Source organism: Rhyacophila brunnea, unplaced genomic scaffold (assembly GCF_057557595.1).
Source record: "Rhyacophila brunnea isolate RB1 unplaced genomic scaffold, BYU_Rbru_1.0 scaffold_11, whole genome shotgun sequence".
NCBI lineage: Eukaryota > Metazoa > Arthropoda > Insecta > Trichoptera > Rhyacophilidae > Rhyacophila > Rhyacophila brunnea.
In genome coordinates, this window is record NW_028232763.1 from 6,350,514 (window position 1) to 6,373,375 (window position 22,862).

The following is a 22,862-nucleotide window of genomic DNA, read 5'->3' on the forward strand; positions in this document are numbered from 1 at the left end:
TTCAAATGTGTTAATCTTGCCGATTTTTTGAATAATAAAATGCCTAATTCTTGTCAAATTTGGGATCACAGAGATTATCAATATAATTTTTTATCGTGAATATTTTACAAAAATTATCTCGTAATAAATTATACTAATGGTTTCATAAATGCGTTTAAAAATTAATCAACGTAAAAAATCTTAACACCACTGCACAGTTATGTACCGAAATATGACTATATTCTAAAACATTAGAGCGAGAGGTTTAAAAGAATACTATTTTATGTAACAAAAATACTTTATGCAGTCATTAAATGTTTAAAATAACTATAAAGGATAATAAGGCTTCAAAATTATATAAATAGATTATCTACAACGTTTAAGGAGTGTCCAGGATCATGGTTTGAAAATACAATAAAAACTCAATTTTGACCTTCGACGAGCATGTCCCCCCTTAACAATAAAATTAATAGCTCTACTTACACTTTTTACACGAATTGACTAATGCATGACTGAAAAATATAGTAATTATTAATTGATTAAATAAATTTTTAGGGTAAATAGTAATGGTTAGACCATGTGATGCAGTCCGAAACGATAAATACTTAAATATTCAAAATATCACATCGACGCTCTTTGGTAAGTAATAATAAATTTCACTAGAAATTAGACTAGGTCATCGAATGTTCTATACGTAATATATTATAGCCTAATCGTTTAAGGCACAATGTCGTAAAAGATCAACAATTTAAACAAATCATCAACGGTATAATATATCGGGAGGTTTCATATTGATCGCATGCTGCATTGCCCATATGGCGAGCGGTCTCATATAGCTGATGGATCGGTAATTTCCACTTTCGTATATGGCTTCCGGTGTTTGAAAACTTAAACCAAACCTGTGCGTCAGACTGTTATGCATTCCGCCGGCAGTTTCGAAAGCTTCTTTAGTCATCCCTTCGTGCAGCATCAGAGCCGATAGGCCGTACGTAACTCCAGTCCACGACTCTTCGCTTTGAACCGAAGAATAATCAATGTGTCCCGGTTTATCTGAAGTAGCCGGCACGTACCCGTTGACCGCTCCTAACTTTCCCCCGCCGAATTTTAAAACGTTGTTTTCGTAAATGCTCTTGAGAGCCGAGTGAACGTTGTCCCTGGGAAATACGGGGTATTGAAAGCCGCACGCTCTCAAATACCATTGGCCGCAAAGCTGATCGGCCATAATGACTTTATTGTTTTGATCGAATTCATAATAGCTTCCGTTCCACAGTATCTTTTCAAAAGATTGTTTTCCTTTTGTTAGAATGTTATTGAAGAATTTTATATCGTCTTGCAAGCCTTGAAAGCACGCCATTGTCTGCATGCACTGTAAAACTGCCAACCATAAACCTCCGCAGTATGCACTGCAACAACGGAAATCAATTAAAAATTATATTGAAACAGAACATGTGACGACGGAGGGTTTGGAAGATTAGTCAATTTTCAAATATTATTAATAAAAAAAACTCTCATAATAGCAATACAATAATGCGAGTAAAAAAAAATTATTGACTTAACAAAAATTGTTAGAAGTTTAACATTTGTAAATATATTTTTGCCAATCTCCAGAAAATTATAAGTCAGATTAATGGCAGTCTTCATAGATTTTAATATTTCTTCTTATTTACATTATTTGCATTTGCAACTGCATTATTTGAATTAAACTTCATTATTTGACAAAAAATCATACAAAGAAAAGCAAATCCCGAAATCTAGGCTTTCGAGCATTTTTAATCCCAGGATTTCTGGATCAAAAAATCGAGCAGGATCAATTAAATTCTATTATTAAAACAATATTTACCTTGGTCCTGTCATTATCCAAGCGTCAAACGTCTGATCAGGGCAACCGAGATTCTCAATAACTCCATCGTCATCAGTGTCCCACGAGATTATGTTATCAATGAGTTTCCTGCAAGTGGGATACATGTCTTGCAAATAGCGTTCCGCGTCCACCACGTCGTCAATCAAAATGGCCTCGACCATACTCTCGCTGCACTGCGACACTTGCGAGTGGTACGGTTTCCCCGACGAATTGTGTCTTACTCTACCATGATGCTTCGCGTGACTCTGATCGTCTTCTGTGTTATCGCAGCTGCTAATGCTGACGTGTTTCTCTCGGGGTCCATTACTGTTCAATCTGTTATCGCTGCCTGCGTGTTTGCAAAACCCATTCATTTGCTTAGCCTTAGCGGGCTTGTCACTCTGTCGCATCGGAGTAATGTTACTCAATCTAGGATCGAAAACAGTGTTATTCGAAATTTGGTACGTGGAACGTACGTAAAGATCGTCGTCGATATTGGCAATGTCATCGATATATTCTAAAGATTCATACTTATCGATTGTCGCCAGGCGGATTTTCTCCGCCCTCAATAGGGTGACATCTCTGAACACTTGCAGGATGAACTTGAGATTGAGGTCTCGCCACTCGCTGACGTCGTGAACATTGTACGCGTTGATCAAATCAAACGGTTCCTCCTCTGAGAACAGAAATGTACACATATATATCTATCCAAAAGTGATGGGCATTCGTATATTATCACACAAATAATTTTTAATGAATAAACAGCTAGGGGCTGACAAATATGTATACATATTAAGGAGAATAAAAAGATGAATTTATCACAACCGCTGACGATAAAATACGATTAAACCTATTATTGAATTATTCAGTATGGTAAATTTACATTGTTGACATTTAATGTTTGTAATGCCAGAATCCAGAACTCTACTATAGCAAAATTAAGCCCAGTTTTTGTTAAAAATATTGTAGACATCATTCTCTTTTCTTTTCTCATAGTAATAGGAATGATAGCTAGCATCTTAGCGAAGACTTATCAACAATGGGAATTAATTTTTTGCAATTGAAAAAAAAAATACATAAAATGTCAATTTCTTTAGTTGTTGAATCATAATAAAACAATGTCACCGAACGGAAAGTAAGATATTGTTTTATTCATTTTTTCACTGTTATTTCTTGATGGAAAAATACGGTACCTATTATGAAATAGCAAACACTAAATTTAAAAAAAAAGTTATTTTATTTTATCAGGATTGGAAATACTAAATACCAAAATACCATAATTAAAAATTCTGTTCAAGATTGCATTCTCTATTGTCATTGTGAATGCTACATATTGATGGCTCAGTTCCATGGTTCTACAACTAGAAATTAGTAGTTTCGAGTAAAAATGGCTGATCCAAGTTTTGACTCACCTACACTGACTTGAAGAAAAGTGACAAAAACATCGGCCCTACGAGGACAACTAGTAATTTTTTCGAGTTGTAATTTTGTGGAACTGAAGAGGAGCGATATACAGTCGAACTTGGTTATTACGAGGAAGATGGGACCGACCGAATTTGCTCTTTATAAGCATTACTCGTTATATCCTTATATAAGATTTTTCGCACCACATTCTATTTAAGCATAGAACATAAAAAATCTGAAAACCATCGCAAAAATCCCCGAAACAAGCATGGTATTCATAAACTATAAAAGTTGTTTATTGTAATGAACGCTGGTAGGTACCTACTGACTTGACAAAGCTTGGATTTTTTACAGGCAATTTCAACTATGTGTGGATACTTTTCCAATGTTGTCGGCAAAAACACCAATTAGGTACTTAGACACTTAATTAGTGTCATAAACGTAATCCGATCCCGGCGGCATTAGGCCCGGTCGGATTTTATTGCTTAAGGTCGAAAATGTTTTTAAACGATCGACACATAAAAAGTTTTAAGAAAATTTTGACGATATTTTTGCTCGGTATACCCGATTAGTAGCTCGTTATAAAAGTGAATAAATGTATGGAGAAAATCATAAACTAAAATGTCAACGAATGTTTCCTCATTACATCCGAGATCTCGCTATTTCCGTTACAGTAATAACCGAGTTCGACTGTACGAATATAATGGCTAACATAGCCCAAAACTTGAAATTTTTGACTTATTATACTATGAAACTGAGCCATCGAATTATCATCTTCATCCGTCGACATTTCTGGATTGATACAGAGGTAATTCTCAAAAGATAGTGTGGTCAAGTGCACTATTAGGTGTGTGAATGCAAAAGCACTTCAATGGGATGAGTGTGTTAAATTTTTTAAGTGCAGTGGCAATCATGTGATAAAATTCTTTACATATTAAGAACACCTATACATATTTATGTATATTTAAGGTGTATAATTTGTCGAACCCTATAACAAATATTATTATAATATATACCTGGGTCACCCAGATCGTGAGGTATACTATTGATAACCTTACGATCTTTTTTAGTGCCGCTATACAGCATCTTCCTGGACGTGGAGATTTCTCTGGAGACCGTTTCTTTAAATTGGTATTGCAAAGACATCTGTAATAAAAACTGGCCATAATCAATTTTGCACCTAGACATTAATATTTAGACATATATTTATATTATTGTACCTACATCTATTTAAAGGTTATTGAATCTCGATTTATCAATTTATTAAATACATAAATACAGTAAAATAAAAATTAGTTCTTTCTTATCTATGAACACATTGTACTACGGTTTGATATCAAAGATGTGGAACCACTACATTAAAGGTTCTAATGGAAAAAAATTGAAAGGGTTCAGTGCTGTCTTTTTTTAATCAATCTAAAGTGTGATTAAAAAAAATGTCATTCTGTCATTGGGTACTTAGTGAAAATAAAATTATTGATGACTTTCACACACAATGGAAATAAAATTTCATCTCATAAGACTTCGTAGATCATTTACAAAAAGAAGAAATAAATATTCTTCAAGGAACAAGGTACATAATACATACAATAAAACCACATTAATTCAAAATAGATGGAATAGAAAATTGAAAAAAAATTCGAATTACGAATTACATAACGTATAACAAGAAACAGTAGAACTAAAAACAGTTTTTTTGTTCTAATTTTGTATAATAAAATTGTTCGAAATATGAACTTTCACGAAAATTTCATTTTAGTTCGAATTTAAAAAAAACCATGTTCGTATTAATGGGGTTTTACTGTAAAAGTAAATGCGTAACAAGTGTGTAATGCGATAGTGTATGTGGGTTCTCTGATTAAAATTTTCATACTAAACTAAATTATTATTCAATTAGATATGTAGGTACTAAATATTCTTGTATTCAACTTTTCGAATGATTGAATCCAAAAATTAATAATTTAGAGCAAGTCTTCAAGAGTATGTAGCAAAGGAAATATGACATTATTATAGGCTACTTTAAGTTCTGAAACTAGGGTTCCAGTTCGAAAATAATAAGTGCTCGGGGTTCCGTTCTTTGCTCGGACTGTTATAAAAATCAGGCTGTCCTGGGATTATCTATTCGTTGAACAACTTGTTAAGTACATGGCCATTTCCAAGCAATTTGTGGACATCATTATATCCTATTGAGTAAAGGAAAATTTTTTTTTTGACAGACACAGGATTCGAACCCGCATTTGCGACTTCAGAGATGGGTACTCTATCGTCTACTCTACTGTGGGCATAATGACAATAAAACCTAATAGTTGGCGCTATAATCCAATGTGGATCTTGGCCACCTCACGGAGATGTTTCGTAACAGATTTTTTTAAACGAGGAATGGATGTTAGCCATTTGCTTACACTATCAGGACCGTTGTTTGGATTCAAGCATACATTGAAAAATGCGAAAATTTACCAGGCGCAGGATTTGAACATGAGACCCATAACTTCATAAGCGGACACTTAACCATTCATTCATCGCGGGCAGTTTCAAAGCTCCAATGTTAAATAATAATAAATCAAAATGCGTTTCAATAATATACTAACTTAAAATGCTGATGGATGTGCGGGCAATTCGGGACATTTTGAAGCGAGGCGTGTGACAGAACAAAATGAAAGTTTGGCATCGTGACTGTTTGGCAAACGAAGGTTTACGTAAATTTTTACCTGCAAACGCGGCCACAACTGAGAAAGAGCGAACGAAGCATAAAAATGTACATCATACGTATTGTACATCCGGTATTCGTGTCCTTCCAAGTATCCAAACACACCATACGACCACCTGATAATGTAAAGCAAAAAAATCTTTAGTAGGTTTAATTATGATGTTTAAATCAAAATTCTTTAGTTAGGTGGCTAAAAAAATTAATATCAATGCATATATAAGTTGTAATTAATAGACCAATAATTGTATTAAAAGCGTGCGCCATAAATTGTTTAAAAAAATAGTGATTCCAGAAAATCTTAATGCAATGATAGATTCGTATGCTTCGGTGGACGATTTCTTTAGACGATAACATGATGTATAAAGTTCTTCTCTTTTGCGTTTTACAAGTTGCGATGATCATTAATCCTTTATTTCAGAAGACATTTTGTTCTTTATTTCTTGTGCCAGCTCGGAAAAGCTTAAAAAAGGGAAAAAATTTAATCGGATGCTTGGAACATTTTAGTGTGCAGTGAAACTAAAATCAATGAACCCCAACCAAAATAGCTATCGACTAAAAAACTAATTTTATGACGTTATAAGTTTACTTCCGATATGTCAATTAATAATATTTAAACGAAAATAATAAATTTACCTTGGGTCCTCACGAGGATAGTGATCGGACACATCAAACCACACGGTGCCACCGTCGGATATAAAATAAAGCTCATTAAAAATTGCCCCTTTGTACCAGTCGGGGAGTGATCTGAAAGACATTACATACAGTTAATCTACCTAGAGAACAAAACTTAGTTGAAGGAACTTAATAAAGAATTATTCAATCTACTTTCAACTAGCGGAATAGTGCCAACATGCACAAATAATATTATGATAAAATCGACTATTACTGCGGTGTTCTTTTTAGACAAATAAATACTCACTCATCCTCCAGTATAGGCGTTTGCCATTCATATATATCTTCTTCCCATTTTTTATAAGTCAAAAGGGCATATGTCGCGATACTGGGTCCAGCAATACCTTCATTGCCAAAAAACCTTGTGTAATACCTGAGAAATGTAAAATAAATCATGTTTACTAATCATTGGAAAGACTTCTGTTACGAATTCTTGATCTAAAAAAAATTGTGTGCGTGATGAGTAGGGAATCCAATCCAGGGATCCCAGACAATTTTCGATATCTATGAATCCCGGGATTAGTAAGCATAATCCCGAAACCTTCGGGATTGATTCTTTTATCAATCACATTCAATTAGTATGTGTACAAAATCATGTTAGTGAAGTGTATGTACCTGCACATGTGACAGGGGGAACTGCCGGATGCTCACGGATAATAAATAACCATTTTTTGTTGTCATACGCAATCGTAAGAACATCAGAAAAATAAAAAATTCGTACATTTAACCAGCTAGACGCCACTGACGTTCTGGCATGCAAACGGCGTCTAACCGCCAGTGCCACGGATGTGCAGGAAGGCACTTGTTTCTATGTCAAATTTTATAAATGTTATCTTTCTTAAATAAATATTAAAAAAAATATTTTACTTTCACATTATTATCTATATTACAATATTAAACCCATGTATTTCCAAAATTGAACGTACACAATATTAACATTAAATGACTTAAATAGTAAAAATTATACGAGACATTTTTGACCGATTTTATCAATGCTATTTGTATAAATAAAAAAAAAATAATATCAACTATTGAAAAAAACGCCAATTCCGGGATTGTCAAATTGTAATCCCGAAATCCCGAGATTAAAATTTTGTCTCGGGATTGGATTCCCTAGTGACAAGCATATACGACAGAAATGGAACGTAATTGTTTTTCTCTGCATTTTCATAATCTAAAACATCGCTAATATATGGTAACACAATTTGAATCTTTTTAACTAAAGAATAAATACTGTTGTTTATGTGATGGCAACACCTATCAAACAGTGTGGCATGTCATTAATGATTGCCCAATACTAGAAAAGGAACGATAGGGTCTCGGATTTCGGTGCAGACAACACAATTACCCACAAAAACCTCACAAAATAACACAGAAACGCTACACAAAATATCTAATTCTGGAAATTAAGAAACAAATTGAGGAACAATGCTGCAGGTGTAGGATATAACGAGTATAGAGTGGATGAACTCTCTTACCTGTTATGATTATGTCCTCGGTTACCAAAATGAACAACAGGCATATCCCAGACCAAACAGAATTCAAAATTTCCTATTCCGCCCGGCTCTAAAACAGTCTGACTAGAGAGACCCATCGCATTGGCTGGAACAAATAGGAAGTTAAATATATTTTAGTTAGTCAGAAACAGAAAGTATTGAGAAAAAAATGTGTATGTAAATTTATTTCTTGGAAATATTTTGTTGAAAAGACAGACATGGAAAAGAAGAAAAATACTTTTGGTCTACCTGGATGATTGAGACTCGGTACATCTCCCGGTAATAGTCTACCTTTGGAATGTATGCAGTTCCACACGTCTCCGGCTGTCTTTTTGGTATTAAATCTGCAGAAACCGTCCGTTATGGAGTCGTGGGACTGTTTGCGTTTGGAAATGGTAAACGTGCACGCCATGTCAGATACGCTCTGTTCCAATGACACGCCGCATGAATAGTTATCACAGTATCGCTCGAAGTTTAAAGCGTCAACTGAAAATTTAAAAATTGTTTATATAGTATGTATATCGTAAGCAATGGTTACATGTAAATTGTACATAAAAAAAAATTCACCGTGGCACAGTTCGCCGTGAGCTTTCTTTTTTCTTTTATTTTGTTAACTGTCAATTCATGGTGGAACTGCATTGTATTGTTTTTATTTAACCCTTTATAGGGCAAAGCATTATTTTCTTCATTTCTAACCGATCTCTATCATTTTGCATCAGATATTTAATATCTTAAAACAATTTCAATATAAAAATAAAAAATATCTATCAGAAATTTGGAAAAACTAAAATTTATGATGGTTTTTTTATCAACCAGTGCCCATTCAGGTGTTTTTTTTTTTTGATTTTTTGATATATTTTTTTCAAATAAAACAAATAAATAATGGTTGTACATATTATTTATTTAATCATAAGAAAAGTTACAATTCATTTTTTATTTTTTTACAACCATTATCGTAGGTTCATACAAAATTTACATACAAAACATAGTATGCAAAGCGGTACGTTACATTGCTTACAAAAATAAGATATGCGTTTTGGCTCTCTAGCCGTACTACAATAAGCACATCGACAGCTCTTTTTCTTAGATTTACTCATGAACTGAAAATAAATAAAACATATTATCGTAACAGTACCTGCCGACCTACAACATTACCATATTACGAAATGACCGAGAAAAATGGAGTATGATGGGGGAGGCCTTCATCCAGCAGTGTATAGACCACAGCTGATGATGATGTTACTTCTACAGTCAAATATAATACAATACAAACCCATGAAAGTTGCGATATTGATAGTAATTTAGTACTTTAGCATTCAATTGATGTCACAACTAACAAAAAAACACCATTTCTTCGCGGATATTTTGAAAACTTTTCCGATCCCAAATATTTTGAGTAAGACTAAAATTTATTTATGATAGTATACTATATTCACAATAAAATATAACTATACACAGCTGCCTAAGCCACTTTTTTATTTTTAAAATAATTCTAGAAGTCAGCCGTGCGAATTGCAAATTTGAGGTTATGTACTTCCCGCTTGGCAATAGAATAATGAAACAAGTACTCAATCACAAAATATTTGTAAAAAATATAATGTAAATCGATAAATAAATGCATATTAAATACTTATGTACATACCTTTTTTCACAACACATAATATAAATGGGAACAAAATGACTTGCAAAGTCAAGTGTCACTCGCGAATTTGTCGAGTCGCGACCGCAAACGCGCAATGGCTGATACATCGACCAATCGTTGAAATAGTGTTTTGCGAGCGATTGACGTACACTTCATATTAGATGGTTTATTTCATAACCAGAGAACGTTCTCGACAACGTCTTGACGCACTAAGGTTGATATTTCCATATTTAGTGTATGACTTATAGCTCATAAATGAGATGGTCGATAAATAAACCGTTTTCGACCTTTGCCCTATAAAGGGTTAATAAAACGCAATTTTTTTATAGTACTTATTCCACTTTTAAAAGTGGAATAAGTACTATAAAAAATTGCGTTTTAGTGAGCTTTCTTATCGGAAAGAGATGACCGTATACTATACGGTCTCCAATTTTATTAGATTCAATATGAACATTAATTCAATTTTCATAGCTGATTTTGGCAAAATTCATGAATTCAACAATGAAAACCTAGCCTAACCTAATCTAACAAATAATCCAGTATATCGGTTATTCTCAAAATTTGTTTGCTGCTGGCTTCCTGTAAAATGTAAACGTAAACCGACAAGAACCGTGTTTTATTTAGACATGAATTTTATGTCACTACTATACAACCCCTAAGAGGTTGGACGGTCTTTAATATACGGCCATATACATATTTCCGATACAACATTTCACGGTTAAGTGTGATACAGCGAACTGCATACGTACAAGTTTCCGGACATGGTAAGCAATCGGCTGTCCAAATTTAGAACCACAGAACAGATTACATAATAAGATAGAAATGCAAAGCCAGTCGCCATATACCAAGATTTTGAAGCCAGATTTTGTTTATGACTTGAATGAAGATCAGGCCAAAAAATGCTTGAAACACAAAGCCTCTGGAATGTCCTCAAATATTACCAATTTTACCAAGTTAAGTGACAAACTTTAATGCAAACAGAAAGAATATATTATTTTCAGACATAACTACTGAAAATAATATATTCTTTAGCTTGTGTTTAAGTTTATCCGATATTTCTCCATTCAAGAATTACTTAAAAGGTAACGTACTTCTCATTATTTCTGTGTTCCCTGATTAGAACATAGCAGTGGACAGATTTTCAAAAATGTTTTATTCTATTATTAAATAGACAATATTACAGTGCATTAAACTATTTTTTATTCAAATGAATAAATCATAAGATGTAAGAACGTAGCAGAAAATAATGATCTTGCACACTATACACAGGAATAAAACTGAAATTATTATTAACAATGACCAAATTGTGCCTGTGGTAGAGTAGTGATTAGCGTCCACCACTAAACTTATGTATTGTTGAATTCGATGTGTATTTCCAGAGAAGGCAACCGAGATCCACACCGGATTGCAGAGCAATTAAAAAAAAAAAAAACAGCTACTCGAGTAAAAGACCATCATTTGTCCAATATGTCAGAAACCCCACATTATGTCAATCTCTTCTGACTACTACTAACCTACATCTGCACAACGAGAAGACTGTTAACAAATAATATTATATTAGTGAATGGGAAACTGCGTTTACCGTTGGCCGTCTTTTTGGCTTTGGCTTCACAAGTGTCTTTGAATGTAAAAGTGATACTGACAGATCGCCGTTCGTCGCAAACATTTTTTATGTCCCAAACAAATACGGCACATGGTAAACTACTGTCCTGCAACATAATGCAAAAGAATTAATTAGACAACAAAATAATTTATACACTACAAAGAATGCTTTGTAGATAAATTCCATTGAGTCCTGTGCTATCACATTGCGCTACTGTACCAGATTAACGATAAGACAATAATCTCATAGAGATTCAGCGTTTACTTGGTAATAATTTATTGTAATGTAGGTCTCCGTCATTTGGTATTTACCATATTTATTACCTGTACCTGAGAGCCAGTGTATCGTATGTCCAAATAGAATAGAATAGCTTTTTCAGTCGCTTGATGTCAATGGACTTTTGGCTTTTTGGTTTTAGGAAACTCAGGTTTCTGTTAAAATATGATACAGTACAAAACCTGTAGGTAGGTAGATTTTCTGGAAAATCATACATACGATACATTAGCTCTAAAGTATAGATTTTATGACATGTGTTTTGTTTACATGCTCAAGTTATGTGATAAACTCAAAAGTAAATTTCAGTAGTTCAGATAAAAACTTAAAACTGTCATAAAATAATTTTTATTTAATATGGTGAATTATTTTTCTTTTGTTACATTAAAGAAAATTATCTTCTGAGGAGATAGACCATTATATGAAAGCTAAACGGAAAAATGGTTACTAAGGCAAAGATTAAATAAACTGCGAATCATTTCGCAATCCAGATTCTTCTTCCGTGTCCATGTCCGATCCTAATAAGATCATATGGGCCTCCACAGAGTGGAGGTTTGTATTAACAGATTTCGTTTTTACGAGAAATGGATGTCAGCCACTTGCTCAACCTATTAGGTCCATACTCTGTCTCATACACAAATTGAAAAACAATATGTATGTGTACTTGCCAGGCCCAAGATTTGAACCTGATTCCAGATTCATTCAATGTTTATACTTTTGTGTTCAGACATTTATTTGCCTCGGCTGCACTGAGATATAAAACGCCTTGCATTTGTGTTACTTCTTCTTTTTAGTCCATTTCCGTCCATTCTTAGTCAGAACATATGGACATCCTGCAGTGCATTAAAGAATCCGTCCCTCGCCAGTATTATTGGATCTTCCCAAGTTATACCAGCATCCCGTAGCTCCCCCATATATACCTGTAGATGGTATTTATCAGCCTCCCAGGACGCCGGAATCCAATTAGTTTGAAGAGAAGATAGACCAGGTTAAAACTCACTTGTGACATCCGTAGCTTGTCACCAATCCAATCAAGCTAAAAATGTTCTGGAATCTCAACCAAATTTTGTAATACTAAAAGTACAGATGAATCTTTCTAGGCCTGTTAACCTAAATAAATTTTATTTAATTAATTACTGAATAAATATATAGTGGTAAGCGCGAGAAAAGGAAAGTCAAACCTTATAGTTTTGTGGTATCACAGGAGATATCTGTCTACAGACCAGTTTGATGCCATATTTACTTAAATCGTAATGCGTCCAAGCCCGCGGATATAAGGCGGTATATTCACAATCAGATCCTTGCAGATTCCATTCCCAGTTCAGCGGAGATTTCTTTGGTTTTCTGAAACAACAGTAATATCAAAAATTATGATAATTATGTATGTTAAATAATATTACACCTTCACTTGCAAAGACAACTTCAGTTAACTATTTCACATAGTTTAGTTAGAGAGTTTCTGTTAAATATTAAAAGCAATTGCATTTTAAAATTTGACTTCTCTATGCAACTTGAAATTTTTCGATGACTGAGTAGACTTCTGTCAAAAGATCATTTTGAAGTCACTTAAAATGTTTCGATACCACTGTTTTACAGAAATGTTTGAAGTATATTAAATACATAATAATATGCCTGTTATTTACAACATATTATCATTATTATGTATTACACATTTACACGAATTTAAGTGACACTTTATACATAAAATATTTATTTTTATATTTTTTATATTTTTGTATATTTTTTTTTAATTATATTAATACTATTGACCGAAGGTAATGGATGGAATTTGAATTTAAATCCATTAGAATTTAATATTTTTTTTTATTCAATAGGTAGGTACTGAATATACAGAAGATCTTTATCTCACAGGAGTGGCGAAGGGTGGAGGTAGGCTGTTAATATCCGCCATAAATAATGCAAATAAAATTTTGAAATAAGACTACAATAATTTATAGTTTGTTGGTCAGTTTTTAAAATTCAATTAATCCCTGCCTAAAAAAAATACCCATCCATCTATAAAATATCTAAAATTATGCAATTAAATCATACATAACTTTGAATATTTTATAGACAGAATAATATTTTAGGCAGGGCTTATTGAATTAAAAAAAAATGAAACAATATGTGTAATATGTATTCTTAACCAAATGAAAACAAATAAATATGAATGAAAAAGTGTGCGCAATTTTTTTCTATCACCCAAAATATAGCAAAACTATTATGGTTTAGGCAGTGTTTAATTAATTTTTTAAAAGTAACCAGTACCATCCATAAATTGTAGTCTTAGTTCAATAAAAATAAATAATATGTATGACTAACAAAGTTTAATAATGTGCACTATTTATGGCGGATCTTAACAGCCTACCCCCACTCTTCGCTACTGTTTCACAGTATATGGGATGTATTTATTAAAAATATATATCCTAACAGAATTTTCGTAAAGATTGATTGCTGCCTATTGTTTAACCCTTTGGGTACACACCCTGAATTGAAGCATGGATACTCATTTAGTGCTGACACTGCGACTGGCCATTAGATATAATTAACATGATATTTAAATGTGGCAATTAAATATTAATTAACAGGTGTTATCAGAAAAAATAGTGAATTCCACCCATGGGTTCAAATTGGCAACCCATAGAAGTAGAGGCGGGCATTCTAATCTCTACAGTTCAAATATCAATTAACATGGTTTGAAATTATTGTACACTTGACTATGAAATTAAAGTAATGTATTTTTCCTGTCACAGTTTTTTAACCTGACAATAATGTACCGATATCATTATTTATTATAGAGATAACCTAATTTAGCAGAAGCATCTGTTATCAAGAACAATAGACAGTGATAACAGAAATGTGTCACTTACTCATAGGTTGACAGAACGCTTTGGAATATGGTGACATTGTTAGAATCCCTGATGTTGATTATGAACTGGTTTTCGGGTACTGTGATATATTCATACATCCCCGGACACAATTGGTAGCGGCAAAACTCTCCTTTAAAGCCTCTTCCAATTGTGCCAGCGCCGATTCCTCCAAGCGGACAGCCTGGAAAGAAGAACTTATTTCATCAGAAAGCACTCAAATTATAACGACAACAAACAATACCTTCGTAAAGAATTTACCAAGTAAATACCATCCCAATCAATATGAAATTTGCTTGAGATCTTGTAACAAATCTGCAGGCGACAATAAAAATATAGAACAATAATAATCAAGAAAGCGTTAAACGTTCCTCGTATTACAATACTTGATACCAATAGAGTAATGGTTTTTTAGTGTGGACGCATTGCAACAAGAATTATGTGATTGTTCATCAAAATATTATAAACAATGATGGCTCAGTATATTTGACTGCTTATTCATGTACAATAGTTAATACGGTCTATCCTTTCACAGGCTATATTTGCACAAGTAACCTAGCGCCATTTGTGTTATAATGTGAATGTTTTGGATTTGGTACAAGTTGACCATGTTCATTTGGTGATTAATAAAATATATATCATCAATTTATAACAAATATATTATGTAATAATGACTAATGGAAATTCCAGTGTGATGTAAGGAGTGGTGAAGGGTGGAGGTAGACTGTGAAGATCTGACATAAATAGTGCAAACAAAACTTTGTCAGTCACACTTATTTGTTTTGATTTAACACATTCGCGGATCTGTACTGTGACACGATGTTTATAAAAGTCGTATTTTGGATTAAAACAATATGTTCCCTACTACTTGTGTCACGGTGCGAACATATTTCCATTAGATAGTGTCATATCTTAAGATCTCATTTCTATATATCTACATCGAAAATTTAAAAAATTAAATTTTTCATATGTGTCATATCACTAACATGTAACATGTGTCCGCGAATGTGTATACAAATTGCAAATTGGATTGGTTAGTTTTTAATATTCAATTAAACCTTGCCTAAACCAAACCATAATAGTAATGGTAGTTGTGGAGATCCAACAAAAATAATGCACACTTAATCAGTCATATTTATTTGTTTTCATTGAACTATAAGAATACAAATTGTAATGGTTTTTAAGATTCGATTAGGCCCTACCAAACCAAACCGTAATAAATGAAAAATATTCTCCTATTTATAAAATATCTAAAATTATGTATGATTAAGTAATGGCGTCATTTTAGATATTTTATGGACAGAAGAAAATTTTTTATCCTATGGTTTAATTGAATTTTAAAATTTAACCAGCACCATCTGCAATTTGTATTATTAGTTTAATGAAAACAAATAATTATGACTGACAAAGTTTTGTTTGCACTATTTATGTCGGATCTCCACAACCTACCTCCACCCTTCGCCACTCGATGTAAGTGCCATTTTTTATTATAAAAAAAAAACAAAAAACCAATGTCCCATTTTAGAGTGTTAATTTTTTTGCCGCATTTTCATATTACGTTTAGGCTCCTAATCTCAATAAGGTTTCTTTGATATCTTTGATTGAAATGCTTGAGGTTTTTGACGGGTGCACGTGATAATATAGTATAGCACGTGATAGTGTTATGCTTGCTATAAATGCAAAATGAAATGACTTGCAGCCAACTTAATCATAAATCTTAAGCGCTCCGGAGACGATCAATAAAGGTCCTTTTAAATGTCAGTTCTGTTGTCCGTTCAGTCGAGGTTTCTGTTTTTGTCCGTTCAGTTTTGAATCTATCAGTTGTACTCTTGTACAGCTTGTACTCTATCAGTTGTCCATTCAGTGGAGGTTTCAGTCGGCAGGTCAGTTCGGAATCGGCGGTGTATATTTACGTATTTTTTATCCACTAAAAATGAATATTATTTTTATAATTACTTTCTAAACAATATATTGGTTAGTGTAATGCAGCACCTATATTTAAATAAATTACAATATTTCAATCAAAATTAGAATAGTAGTAAGAAAAATATGGCAACTTAGTAATTTACACGTCAATTTAACTGGCAACTCTAAAAACGGAAACGAAAACTGATAGAAAATCCATCCTGTCTCGTCTCCGTTTTGGTTTCAGTCGGCCGCTTCAGTTATGCATCTACACGTCAGTTTATCTGACAGCTCGACGGAAACGGAGACTGATTGGATAGCAAAACTGATTGTTTAAAAACAGCTTTAAGTTGTCAATCAAAATTCTCATCATTTGCCGTCAATTGAGAAAATCGCATATGACAATCGCATCAATTGCATTTCTAAATGATCAAATAGTTGCAACAATGAACATCATTGACAATTGACATTGACAAATTTATTTATGCTTTGTCTTCTAGAGAATGTTTTCCGCCAATGACTTTGGTTTGCGTAGATAATTATAAAAGTGCAAATATCAAAGCTAACCATCTGACTGTCAAGTAAACTGTCACATTGCAGAATAATAACATTATGAACTCGATAAACATGTAATCACATCTGCAATATTTTCTTGTTATTTTATGTTGGATTATGATGGCTGATAAGAAATCTTTGTAAACATTTGCTTTTAACCACGTTTCCACTGGCAATAAAATTGTTTTTTTTTAACACATTAAATTGGTAATAGGCCGGGTTTGGACATTCCGTTGAAGCATTATTCAATTGTTTTAAGCCACACGTGCCATATCGATTTTAGTATTGGTGAAATCACTTCTAGGGAAATACTTAAAAAATTTGACATCTGACCCTATATTAAATACTAATGAGATACCAAACTATATTCAAATTACTTGATAATGAAGTGTAAACTTTACACCTAGAGACAATAAAATTAAATAATAATATTAATTAATGTGCCTACTGAAAAAAAATAATTTTAGACTGGTTGCTAGGTATTGCTCCCTGCATATGTGGTGTGGTGTATAACTAAGTGGCGAAGGGTATATCTAGGCTGTTAAGATCTGACATAAATAGTGCACACTAAACTTTGTCGGTAAAACGTATTTGTTTTCATTGAACTAAGACTACATTATGTAGATAGTGTGTGTAAACTTTTAAAATTCAATTAAATCCTACTTAATCCAAGCCAAAGATAAAAGTCAAAAAATGTTCGTTTATCTATAAAATATTTTTTATCGATTATAATTTGGTTTAGGCAGAGCTTAATGAATTTAAAAAAACTAACCAATACCATCTGTAATATGTATTCTTAATTCAACGGAAACAAATAAGTGACTGAAAAAGTGTTTTACTCACTATTTTTGTCGGATCGCCCATAGCATACCTAAACTATGATGGTTTGGCTTAGGCAGGGTTTAATTGAATTTTAAAAACTAACTGGCACTATCAGCAAATTGTGCTCTTAGTTCAATGAAAACAAATAACTATGACTGACAAGGTTTAGTGTGCACTATTTATGTCAAATTTTAGACTAACTCCACCACTGGTAGAACTCATAATTTGAAAATTTGAAAATTTTAAATATTACATAAAAATGGACTAATTTGTAAATATGTTAATAAAATTTAGCTTGCCCATTCCACACGCAAGCTTGTTAGATGCGCAATTTTTATATCTATGCTCTGGAAAAAACTGAATGAAAACTAATCATAAATCAGTAGCAAGAAAAACATGTTGCTTATTATGTGGAAGTATCAAGATTTGAAGATGTAGAAGTGACAAAAATCTGCCAAAATTGTCTTGCAAACAGTTACCTATCCATTATTTTCCCCAGAGGGGGTTTTTCGACACGACGACTCAAATGGTCATTTTAAAAATTTCTCAAGTATTAAAAAGAAATAATATATTTCAAAATTGGAATATCCAGTGTGACATGAAACGTTACATCATAAAATCCCCCATACGATTTTGATATAAGTAATAATATGTGACTGTATATTTGATTTATTTCAGTAATAATTAATTGTTCATTTAAGCCTGAATATATTCAACATAGTTTTGTTTGCACAAAAACACCAACTGTAGGTAAATTAAAATAATGGAGCCAAAGCGACAATTGTCAGTAGTATGATTTCTTAGTAGTCCGAAGAAGCAACTACGTGCATCTTACTTTTGTTGATTTTTATGCAGTGCCTGCGTTGAATGAGTGGCAGATTTTCCGCTTTTGAAGCCATTGGTCGCGGGGTTTAGATCCCGCGTCTGGCAAAATTTCATATCGTTTTACAATGAAGGTTTGGATCCGGTGTATGGTTCTATCAAATTCAATGTATGGTTGACAACCATTTCTTGTGAACAAATCTGTCAAGAAACCCCCTCATAAGACGATTAAGATCCCCAATGGATTATAGAGTCGATTAAAAAAAAATGTGATAAAAGATTGAGAGAAGAATATTTTGAGTCGTTCAGCAAATATAAAATTTAATCATACCATTGCAATTACTTCAATGTGTTGGGGCAAATGCGAAAGCCGCACAATTTTGCTATTATGCATGGCAGCCTTTGTAGTCCAATGTGTAATGCACTGGCTTTTCATCCGGTGGCTCAGGGTTCGATTTTCGGTGAGGTTACAATACATCTATGTTTTCTCAAAGCCAAAGTGTTTTTGTGACTGTGGGGTCTCATGGGCTGTTGTAGTGTTGAAATAAAAGAAGCCCATATTTAAATGGTTAGTACATAAGTATTGTCCAAGGAGTCTGCGAGACACTTTCATATTCCATGGCCAAATTCGAATCAGTAATCCCGGATGTGATAAGACGAACAATCTCCATTAAGACGTTTTTCTCGTCTTTGAATTTGAATCAAGTAAATAAAAAGAGTTGTCATGTATGCTTTGGAAACCTAGTGCATGACCGAAATCATGGAATGAATGCTGGGCTTATTCGAATGAAGTATGCTACGCAGTATCTTCAAGGTCACCAATGACACACAGTCTAGGTGTAGACGGTGATACAATAACAAGGTGTACACACACGATCCAGTCCATTAAGCTATAATGCACACAGAATGGATGAGTCACGAGCATGACAAATAAACTGACATTCGGGAAGTCGGAAGGCAAACAAAGACCTCGTACAAGATGGAAGCATAGTGTCGAATTGGACATGGACGTCTAAAACTGTAGCAAAGCGGCTATGGACAGACCTGGATGGAGGTAGATTATAGAGGAGACCAAGACCCATGAAGGGTTGTAGCATGGCTCCCATATCTTGCAGCGGGCCCCCAGGCCAGGATCTTTGGCGGGACTCCTACCTATCGCAGGGTTAAAGGCAGTGTGACAATCTTCAGAAGCGTTTTCCAATGGGTGTTCCAGATAAAATTAAGGGTAATCAGTGTATTTTTAGTGATTTTTCTCGAATACACTCATATAAATAATGGAGTTGTCGAATATCGACACAATTATTAAAAATTGTATCACACAACTACATATTTGACCAGACACGCCACGCAGGGCCCCCGCTAGAGCCCTGTCATCCCTCCCCTTGTGGGGGCCATGGGTTGTAGTACCAGGAAGTAAAAATAAATTTTTAATAACTTACCGTAAATAGGTTTGGCAGATTCTAATTTTAGAAAGTCCATTGTAGGCTTCCTTCCGCTCATGGTGGTTTTGCAATAATAAGATAGGTATCTAAAACAAAAGTACAAAATGAACCAAGATATCTAAGCTAAGAGGTGTAATAACAAAAACGGCATACTTCATATAAGTACTTAAGGGGGATGCTTATACTATCAGAGGCGAAAAGAGGCACCTAACGGAAAAATACGAAGCTTGCAATTTGAGATTTTTTTTGATAATTTACAATTTTAACTGTAGTAATTAATACATATGTATCTGAAAACACTAAAAAGATTTTTTATTTTTTTTTTAATTTAAAGATAAACTGGCAATTGTAAAAAAATGTAATAAAATGTGAATTCGTTGCAGGGTCAAATCTTATTATTACATTATATTTAATGGCCATATTTATTATATATATATATATATATATATTTATTACTATCGGTGTCCACCTGAATTTCGGAGTGGTGTAGGTCATGGCTGGGGAGAGCTGACAGGGCTCTAGCCTGGGGGCCCGGCGTGTCGGGTTGACCAGATAAGTGAGATAAACACAAATCATAAATTAGCTTTAATAGTAAAAAAAGTCCCCTGCGGCGCGGCGCTATTATACTTCATGGCCATGAACATTTTCAATTGCTTATATAATTGTGCAATATATTTTTTGATTATTATGTGTCGATACTCGACAGCTCCATTATTAAAGTAGATGTATTAAAAATCGCCAATAATTCACTGTATAAGTACCCTTAATTTGAACTAAAACACAATTTGAAAAACGTTGATGAAGTGTTTCACATTGCCTTTAATATTAGCGGTAGGTAGGGGGCCCGCCAAATATCCTAGCCTGAGGGCCCGTTTCAGGATGTGGGGACCATGGTGTAAGTACACCGAGTGCAATAGACCTATAAACGAGAAATTAGGCTGTGAAGAAGAAAAAGAGCCTATAGGACTAATTTACATTCTCCTCCTTGGGCCCCCCCCCCAATATTAAATTCTGGGTGCGCCACTGACATGGAATAAACTGTTTTCGTAAAAAAAAAACATAAAATCTCATGGCGACCTCTGCGGCACAATTACCAAAAGTTTCACTGTATTATTGGCTCAATATTTTAAGAGTATCAGTTTAAAATGAAACCAACAATGTTCCTGTGTGTACTAATCTTTTTAAAATACCATAGCTTTTACATCTTTGTATAATAATCAGCATACACAAAGATGGCAAACACTGCTTCCTTTGAAAGATTGAAAACTATTTAACGCACAAATGTAGACAGTTGACGGAATGCGTCCAACACATTTAATCGAAGGCATCCGCAAAATACTCTGTGTTAAAAGGCAGAATTAAAAAGTTGTAGCAAATTGGAAGATGAAGTGTGCAAGTGTTTACATTGTTATACCTAGGCAAGGCTGAAATAATACATTTCAATACAGAAGACAAGACATTTCATATTTTCTCTTCCTGTGGGTATAACGAGATGTAAGAAGTAACTTTTAAACGATTTGAAAATTAGTAAACATCAATATCATCATGGCTTCAATAGATAAATTACAGACACAAACAATGAAAGGTTAGACTGGTTAGAGCAACCGAGTATACCGAGATGCAGTAAATCACTGCATACCTACATAATTTTTCCAATGCCAACATCTAATTGGATTTGAATGTGTTATCTTAGAAAGGAAAGGGAAGCCAAATAGCAGGAAAAACCATTAGATAATGTTTTAAATATGATTTTTTTTTAAATTATAAACAATATAATAATAGGTAACCGAAGATTTTTAACCTCATACTCAGTGGAACCAAAGGCAATATCTGTCGCCATTTCGTTGTTTTATTAGGAACTTTCTTCTCCGGATACTCGTGATCTAGCTTTATTTTAAGCCCGTGGTTCGGCGGTTTGCAATGCACGTTAACTGTATCGTCCATGATAAATTAAAAATTATCTTTATTATTATTAACTCATTATTTTTCAATTTGACGTTTTAATATAGCAGCGCGCGATTATTTTAACTAGTTACAACAGAACAATATCTATATATCGCACAATATATTCACTGGCAATGCCAACATCTCACTCGGCGTTTTTATGATTTTTCTCTATTTCTTATCGCCAACATCATAATAATAATATGTAATCACAATCACACAGACGAGAATAACAAATAATTTATTATTTTCTCCGCGGTGAAGATAACCAGCCGGTTTTCAAGCAGACGTCTTTTAAATTAGGGATACCCGACTGCTAAAATGGCTAAAATTACTGACATTAAAAAATATACAATCCATATTCCTTACCTTACCTACCTTTTAAATAATTTATTTTAAACGCATTTTTTCGGCCAATATTGAGCCTTCTTTCAATTGAATCCTAAATTTGGTCAAAACAATTAGCAGAAAATTATTTTTTGCGTTGACCACTTGTATGTTGGTCAACAGAAAGAACTAGGTATGATAACCGCGAAGATATTGGAAAATAGATAAACGGGTTATTACAATACATAATTTATATTTTTTGCTCTCACCATTTAAGCCGCGTTGACACGGTCCAAGTACACTTGGATCGAGTGCCATCCAAGTGACAGCTTCATACTAATTATTCCTATCCAAGTTAACTTGGATGAGTAGGACGCGGTCCAAGTAGCTTGGATAGGAATAATTAGTATGAAGATATCTCATACGAGTACACTTGGATGGTACTCGGTCCAAGTGCACTTGGATCGTGTCAACGCGGCTTTAGTTTATTTTCAATTTGTAAGAACAGGTTGGTGGTCGATTAAAGTTGGTGGTAAAATAGGTAACTAATCAAAGAGATTGA

At 33.6% G+C, this 22,862-nt stretch overlaps 1 protein-coding gene across 2 annotated transcripts; it reads right to left on the reverse strand.

The window, feature by feature from the left end:
• Positions 1 to 333: 333 nt before the first annotated feature.
• Positions 334 to 22,258, reverse strand: LOC147078312 (non-lysosomal glucosylceramidase). 2 transcript variants are annotated; one of them, XM_085960527.1, is made up of 14 exons: positions 21,831 to 22,258; positions 20,027 to 20,115; positions 14,487 to 14,667; positions 12,798 to 12,960; positions 11,323 to 11,449; positions 8,348 to 8,584; positions 8,081 to 8,204; positions 6,850 to 6,975; positions 6,564 to 6,674; positions 5,932 to 6,046; positions 4,240 to 4,369; positions 2,351 to 2,495; positions 1,820 to 2,248; positions 334 to 1,382 (listed from the first exon to the last, which is right to left on the reverse strand). In XM_085960527.1, the coding sequence occupies exons 1-14, from the start codon at positions 21,971 to 21,973 to the stop codon at positions 740 to 742; spliced, it is 2,763 nt and encodes a 920-aa protein (XP_085816653.1). In that variant the 5' UTR covers positions 21,974 to 22,258; the 3' UTR covers positions 334 to 739. The 2 variants fall into 2 exon arrangements, with proteins under 2 accessions (XP_085816653.1, XP_085816652.1); XM_085960526.1 differs by having other exon boundaries at positions 1,820 to 2,495.
• Positions 22,259 to 22,862: the final 604 nt, after the last annotated feature.